This window comes from Lipotes vexillifer, unplaced genomic scaffold (assembly GCF_000442215.2).
Source record: "Lipotes vexillifer unplaced genomic scaffold, Lipotes_vexillifer_v1.1 scaffold1728, whole genome shotgun sequence".
NCBI classification, from domain to species: Eukaryota; Metazoa; Chordata; class Mammalia; order Artiodactyla; family Lipotidae; genus Lipotes; species Lipotes vexillifer.
In genome coordinates, this window is record NW_006784330.1 from 350437 (window position 1) to 359118 (window position 8682).

The 8682-nt window shown below is 36.5% G+C and overlaps 1 protein-coding gene across 1 annotated transcript in view; it reads right to left on the reverse strand.

Annotated features, from left to right (window-relative positions):
• Nucleotides 1-8294, reverse strand: part of NUP62CL (nucleoporin 62 C-terminal like) — a 44990-nt gene extending 36696 nt beyond the window's left edge. The window contains exons 1-3 of the mRNA XM_007456709.1: nt 8258-8294; nt 7135-7233; nt 2780-2907 (exon numbers count right to left, since the gene is read on the reverse strand). Coding sequence (XP_007456771.1) covers nt 2780-2907; nt 7135-7233; nt 8258-8294 — 264 coding nt within the window. The remainder of the gene's footprint in view (nt 1-2779; nt 2908-7134; nt 7234-8257) is intronic.
• Between the last annotated feature and the right edge of the window lie 388 nt (nt 8295-8682).

Here is an 8682-nt window from a genome sequence, read left to right on the forward strand (position 1 = left end):
ATTTTCCTTTGTACATGCTTTATCTTTTACAACAGGCCTATAAACAGTGATGTGCAAGTATGTTTAAGAACAGATTTCCCAAAACAACTGAATGTATGTGTGTGTTGTATGTACATAATTTATTATAAATTTTACTGATATAAAGTATGTGTAGCTGAGCAATTTACAAACAAAAAAATATACACAAATAATACTTTTATTGTAAATTCTATAGAGCCAATTGATTCCCACAGAATGTCTTAAGCATAGACAACAACAGGGATAGGGAGGGTGGGAGGGAGGGAGACAAAGAGGGAAGAGATATGGGAACATATATATATGTATAACTGACTCACTCTGTTATAAAGCAGAAACTAACACACCATTGTAAAGCAATTATACCCCAATAAAGATGTAAAAAAAAAAAAAAAAAAAAGTATTAAAAAATTATACATCATGACCAAGTGGGATTTATTCCACATATGCAAGGATGGTTCAACATTTGAAAATCATTGACTATATTTCACCATATCAGGAAGCTAAAGAACAAAAATCTTAAAAGATCCTATCAACTGAGGCAGAAAACGCATTTGACACAAATACGTCCAATTGATTTTTGACAAAGGTGAAAGAGCCATTCGATGGAAGAAAATAACCTTTCAACAAATGATGCTGAAAAAACTGGACATCCATAGACCCCCCCGCCCAAAAAAAAGAATCTCAATCTAAAACACACACCTCATACAAAAATTAACTCAGAAGAGATCACAACCTGAAATATAAAATGTAAAACTTTTAGAAAAAAATTAGGAGAAAATCTTTGGGACCTAGGGTTAGGCAAAGAGTTCTTAAGCTTGACACTAAAAGCACAATTCATTAAAGAAAAAATTGATAAATCAGACCTCATCAATTAAAAGTTTTGTTTGGTGAAATACTCTTTAAAAGATGAAAAGACAAATTACAGAGTTAGAAAAAATGTTTGTAAACCACATATCTGACAAAGGGCAGGTATCTAGAATACATAAAACTCTCAAAAAACAAATTCAAGTAGAAAACGGACAAAAGATATGAAAAGACACTTCACAAATGAAAACATGCAGATGGTAGATTAACACATGAAAAGATGTTCAACATCATGAGTCATCAGGGGAATGCAAATTAAAACCACAGTCAGATACCACTTCATATCTATTAGAAGGGCTAAAGTAAAAAATAGTGACAACACCAAATCCTGGCAACAATGTGGACAAGGTGGATCTCTCATACATTGCTGCTGGTCAGGTAAAATGGTACAGCCACTCTGGAGAAGATTTACAGCAGTTTCCTAAAAAAATAAACTTGCAACTACCATATCACCCAGCAACTGTACACCTGGGCATTTACCCCAGAGAAATGAGACTTAGGTTCACCAAAAACCTGTACATAAATGTTCATAGCAGCTTTATTCATAATAGTCCCCAACTGGAAACAACCTAGATGTCCATCAATGGGTGAATGGTTAAACAAATGATGGCCCATCTATAATACCATGGAATATTACTCAGAAATAAAAAAGAACAAACTATTGATGCACATGACAACTTTATCTCAAGGAAGTATGCTTAGTGGGAAAAACAGTCCCCAAAGGTCACACGCTGTATGATTCCATTTGTATGACATTTCTTTAAATGTCAAGGTTATAGAAATGGAGAACAGAGCAATTGTTGCCCAGGTTCAGGCAAAAGAGAAGAGGGTAGCGAGTGTGGATATAAAAGGGCAACAGGAGGGATCCTTGTTGTGATGGAACTGTTCTATATCTTGACTGTATCAATGTCAGTACCCTGAATGTGATATTGTACTATAGTATCGCAAGATATTATTATTGGGGAAAACTAGGTTAAGTATACACAGAATTTTTTGTATTATTTCTTAGAAGTAAATGTGAATCTACAGTTAACTCAAAATAAAAAGTTTAATTAGACGCAGATGTACAGAACGGACTTGAGGACACAGTGGGGGAAGGGTAAGCTGGGACAAAGTGAGAGGCTGGCATGGACGTATATATACTACCAAATGTAAAATAAATAGCTAGTGGGAAGCAGCTGCATAGCACAGGGAGATCACCTCAGTGCTTTGTGACCACCTAGAGTGGTGGGATAGGGAGGCTCGGAGGGAGGCTCAAGAGGGAGGGGATATGGGGATATATGTATATATATAGCTGATTCACTTTGTTGTACAGCAGAAACTAACACAACACAGCAAAGCAATTATACTCCAATAAAGTTGTAAAAAAAAAACCCCAACTACTTAGAGATGAACATGGCATAAATTGTAAGAATACAGGTTCTAGAGCTTGACAACCTGAATTTTAATCCTGGCTCAACCATTACCAAGTGTGTGACCAGAGGTGAATTATAAAATCTTTATGTGCTCCAGTTTACTCACCTATAAAATGAGAACAAAAATAGTACCTACCTCATAAGGTTATTGTGAGGATTAAATGGTATGATGCTGTAAAGCACTGTCATATTTCTAAACATATAGTAATTGCACAATAAATGTTATCTATTATTAGCAATAGTAATAATTGTATTATAATGGTATTCAGAAGACAATGATATCCTTTTCGTTGTTCAACTTCCTAAGCAACAGAAATCCTTTCCCTAACTGCTCCTCGACTCTGAGTCATTTACCTAACTTTCAAACACTATTCTAAAGATGTAGAAGCAAACTATGCCTTCTATATGACAAAGAAAATGAGACTCACACGAATTTTCAAATAGGCTTACCTAATGGTCAAAGTAAAAGGTTTAGAAATCATGCCAAATGGAACAGTGTTATTCATGCCAGTTGATGTCAGTGGTTTTAGATTCATGGTAAAGCTACTGGTGGTGCTGGTGCTGGTGCTGGTGGTGGTGACCGTGGTAGTGGTGATGGTTGACGTTGTAGCTGGAAAATAAAGTGTATAATGTTAGTAATAAGTAAGAAAATTTTAAATTCAGTCCTTGATTATTCAGGACGAAAAACTGTAGAAGTATTTTTTTTATTGTGAATTTGAACTCCAAGTTGTATGATTTTAACTCAATGTTGCTATAATAGATGGCAGGCCAGGTATTTGGATTAAGCTTCCTGCTAACAACTTAAAATCCTGGATAAATGTATAGAAAAATACATTTTATAACCTAACCAGACCTATAACCATTAAAGAAATTGAATCAATCCTCAAAACTCTTCCCATAAAGAAAACTCCAGACCCAGATGACCTCACCGGTGAGTTCTGCTAAACTTGCAAAGAAAGAATAATTGCAATCTTACACAAAATCTCTGTACATCTATAACTTTGCATACTTATGTGAATATATCTGTGTAATTAATTTCTAGAAATGAAATTGCTAGATCAAAGGGTCAGCATGCTCTAAATTGTAATATTACTTTCCAATTCCCCTACCAAAAAGACTTTGACAATTTACAGTCCTATCAATAGGGGAGACTGCCTGTTTCTCTACACCATAGCCCATAGTAGGCATACATCTTAGCCAGTATTATAGTTAAAAGCCTCTCAAAGTTTTGTCTACAGCCCAGACCTCTCTTCTATGTGTCTTTTCTATTACACCCTTACTAAAATGTCCTGTCTTCTGTACATGAAATTCTCAGTACACATCATGGCCGAGCTCAGATTCTTCCTTCACCATGTTTACTGTCCACTTCTCTTCTACTCATGGTTATCTCTTGGTTTTCTGAACTTCTATAGCACTTTTGGTTCTTCCTTACACAGTGAGCACTTAACAAACAATGCACAGAAAATTGTGGCTGGTGGAGACTGGAAGTGTTTTCTTCTTTTTGGTTCTCTGTATTTTCAAATGTTCTTATAATTAATAAATGCTGCTTCTGTAACAAGAAATTTGTTATAAAAATATATTATAACATGTATACAATTATTTGTTTGTTTTACATTAGCCTTGTTTTCCCAATTAGCAATACTTTCAGGTTAACTGCCACCCTAGATAAATACATATATCATGGTGACTGCCAACATGCACTGCCTATTCTTAGGGAAACTGGCCTACTCTGGTCCTGCTGAGGGATCAGGCTCAGACACCCATTCTTTATTTCAGTAACTCTGTCCTTTGATCCTAGTTCACAGTTGACAAGGGTGGGCATCTGAAGTATAGGAAGCCATCCCATATGCCACTGGCAGCCTATAAGAGGGTCTGGCACAAAAAGCTCTAGCCAAACAGGGATAAGGTAGGTCAGAATCTCATTTTCGAAAATTTAGAACTGTGGAAAGAATCAGACAGTAGGTAAAAATATGGAAATATTTCCAGAAATATGGAAAGAATCAGACTCTAAGCAGAAATTTGGAAATATTTCCAAGCATGTAGAAAGAATCAGACAACAGGCAAAGGGAGCTGAAAGGACTGACAGAGGAAAAACATAAAGTAGAATTAAAGAGTCATGACCAAGTCAAAATTAAGAATATAAAGCAGAAAAAGAGGTAAAGAAACCAAAAGGAAGTTAAAAAAAGAAAAAAAACAGACAAAAGGAAAATAGCTGAATTATGTTTATGCAATATTATATCCAGGAGGTCCCTAAAGCTGACTTTAGAACAACTTCTAAATTCCACTTCCCTTGATATTCATTGTCATGATAATACCTGTATTAGATTTCCATAAGATTTCATTTCCCTTTTGGCCACAAGGATCCTTACAATAATTCCCCCATTCTTTTGGTTAGCTTTTGTGAAAGTGGAATGAGCACCGCAAGAGAAGACCATGCCCAGTCACAAAGGATCCCCGGGGCCACTATCACTCAGGACACTGGAGAGGTTTAAGATTGGATCCCACGTTCCATTCTTTACAGCCATGTGGTCACCACGCTCTTCATCTGAGAATAAAAAGTCTTATCTGAAAAGAGTTCCCCCCCCAGAAATGCTGAAAATTAATGACATTATCAAGACCCCCCCTTTATTGATTAATTCATTCTAACATTGTCTAACTACTATATGCAAGGCAAAAAAACCCAGAAAAACAATTAAGAAAAAAACAAGTCCTTGTTGTAAAGGAGCTTATCTTCGCCCAAAGAAGATTTTTTTTTTTTAAGTCAGAATTTCCTGACATGGACAGATGTCCAAAGATAATGTATACTTAAGAGAAAACAGCAAATTCTATGATTATGTCTGCGTGTATCCCATTTTTGTAAAACAAATAAATTTAATGTATGTTTGTAAGCATTTGGAAAAAAGCCTGTTAAGACAAGCACCAAACTGTTTTCTCTAGAGGGTGTGATATATGTATATATGCATGTGTGTATGGTTTTTATAACTTTTAAAAAAGCAACTACCATCACTACCACTAAAGAAAGAGGTTAACAGACAAATGAACAGCTCTCCAAAGATGCTGTGCAATACCTTCAGGAAATTAATACCTGTCAGTCTAAACACAAAGGAATCTTGAGTCATAAAAAAATGGTATGATTATTTTAAACTGTTTATATAGTACTTATCTTTGTTCCTTATTTTCATGGTATTTTTAAAAGGTATAAATTAGCTCTGGCATAGTAGACAATAGTCAAATAACAATAATATTTCAATTAATACCAAAAGAAGCAATGGTTTTGAGAACGAAGGTTCTATCACAGTCTGATTTTGCAAGTTACAACTTTGGTCTAAACTAAATACAGTCAACTCTATGTTATCTGTGTACTAAAAGGGAAGCGCTGTTCTACAGATAATAGAAAATAATTGCATACCAAATTTGGATTTACATTTAAATAAATCTCATTCTGATGATCTTAAAAATCATTACGTAAAATAGTGAGACCATCCTTTAAAAGATCCTACTATCCAATTTTCGTATCCTGTCTCTGATCAACAACTATGTATCTTACTCCATGCTAGGAATGGACATCATTACTTTCATAGACTAATGCAAAAGATGAGATTTATAACAAGCAAGCTTCTCTTAAAACTTGCTGATTATACCTAGGGCAGAGAATAATCTCAAATGGCTATAAATTTACAAATACAGATACCCGAAAGCTGTCCTACAGGGCTAATTTGTGAGATGAAGAATCTGAGCAAGTAAATATACTTGGGGGGAAGGAAAGGTGAGTAGGGGAAAAAATCAACAGTGGGTTGGGGGTATTGAGTTGAGACATATCTGATGGGGAGGTGGGTAAGTACATAAGGCAGTGGTGGATGGAATGGGCTAGTAGCAAAGGTACCAGTTTGCAGGAAGGAATCTTAAGACTCAGATAGGTAGGGGGTGAGTTATGGCAGAGTCACCAAAAAGCCTGCAAATTCATATTTCAGTGACTCCGCCCATGACTGAAAGAATCAATTTTTTGTTCAGCATTTTATAAGGGAAACTATGTGTTATATTTCTTGCAAATATGGTTACTTATAAAATTCTCAAGCCATGCCCTTCATAATGCTCATAGGTTGGCCAGTTAGCCGAGTACACAGTAGAAATTCAGTTAAGTGTTGGTCATGCAAAAGATGGTTTACATCTCTGTTTAGGAATAATTATTTTAAACTTAACAGGGACTGACTTTTAGTTTATGACAGGTTTGAATAAAGATTCATTTCAGCCCTAAGTAAACTTTTAAAAGTCATAACAAACAAGACTTCCCTAAAGTGGAGTCTGACTTAAATGGTAGGTTTAAGTAGTAACTGACCTCTAACCACCCAGCTCACAACAGCTAAAAGGCAATGGATAACCAAGTTTTCTTTAATTTACAACCTAACTAGTGCCTAACTGGCAGAAACAAATTTAGGATAGGTCCACAGAAACTCCTGTAATCAGCTTAAGGAGAGGATCAACTTTAATACAGGTCAAACCTTAAATTAACTTTTAGAGAATAAAACTCTATGAATCCCAATGTACTGGGTCACTTTAAATAGTATGATCAATAATAAGAATTTTTAAGTTTCAGAGTTGACAAGAGTTTGATAGCAGCTTTGATTATGGTCATCTCAAAGAAGTAATCTCATTGACATCAACTGTCTTATTCTACCCTTTGGCAATTGTCAATACTGATGGACCTTTTGGATATGCTGGTGAGATGATCAAAACCTTCTTAGTCCTAGAAGCTAAGGAATACAACCTACTTACTGCTTTTGTTATGCAGTACATCTCCAGTGAGCATTCAAACACATCCCAGTACTAAAAATCTTACTAGATGCAACAGCAGCTGCTCCACCTGCTCCAGGGAAATTTAATCCAAATCCCAATGCTGTACCACCAAGCATTCCAGCCAAAGTTGTAGGGGCACCAACTGCAGAGAAGAACATAATATTACCTATTACCCTTTTAATCAAAAACAGTGAATGAAGAATTTATATAGGGTCTTTTTCATCTGAGTCCTTTAGTAACTTTGGCTAAGCCTCAAAAAACTACAGTCAATCCATTTATATGAAAAGTCCAGAAAAGGCATAGATAGAGACAGAAAACAGATTAGTAGTTGTCTCGGGCTGAGAGATCTTACTGGGATGATAGAAATGTTCTAAAACTGGACTATGGTGAGAGTTACACAATTCGGTAAATTGATTAAAAATCACTGAACTATACACTTACGTTAATCTTATGGCATGTAGATTATATCCCATTAAAGTTGATTTTAAAAACACTGTGGTCAAGGTTTCTTTTCATTTTGTAGGCAAGGACATCAAAGACAGGAAAGAAAAAAGAAACCTGTCAAAAGTCAGAAGTCGGACTTACCCGGTGGCACAGTGGTTAAGAATCCGCCTGCCAATGCAGGGGACACAGGTTCAAGCCCTGGTTCGGGAAGATCCCACATGCCGTGGAGCGACTAGGCCCGTGCGCCACAACTACGGAGCCTGAGCTCTAGAGCCCGCGAGCCACAACTACTGAGCCCACACGCTGCAACTACTGAAGCCCACGCACCTAGAGCCCATGCTCCCCAACAAGAGAAACCACCGCAATGAGAAGCCCACGCATTGCAACAAAGAGTAGCCCCCGCTCGCCGCAACTAGAGAAAGCCTGCACGCAGCAACAAAGACCAAGTGCAGCCCAAAATAAATAAATAAATAAATAAATAAATTTTTTAAAAAGGTCAGAAGTCAAGTCTTTGATTGGAAATGGAATTCATTCAATAATTTTAACTCCCAACCTCAGACATGGTCATATTCACAAAATCTATTATACTTGAGAAGGATATTGCTTACATATATCAAAAGGTTTCCAGAATCTCAGTCATGTCTCAGGATTGGAACTGTATCTACTTGGAAGAAAATACAATTCAAGTAGCAACCTGCAATTTCAACTAATGTTCCACCTACGCCAACTGCACAAGGCAATGGGGATGGCGGCCGCCATTTTTCATGCTCAACTAGGCATCAGCAATTCCTGGCAAGTTTTATTCCCAGAAATGGTGACAGGCTTGCTATAACAGGGCTTTGGGAGGGCCATATTACTGCTAGGATTACAATAACAAACTCTAATGATGAACATCATGGCACTGTGAAGATGCCGCAAAAGCACAAGCAGCTTATATGGACCTGTAAGAAAGAATTGCCTAAGATATATACAGAAGTCAATATTCTCACCATTTGTTATTACTCTACTAATGGAAGAGGTGTAGCAAAGAAGTTGGGGTTACAAGATAATTAACGCCCCACTTCTCAGCTCAAAGCATCCAGATGTTCATCTTTAAGGGGAGAGAACTGGAACCATCACACAGTGTCATTAAAGCTGGTCCTTTTGT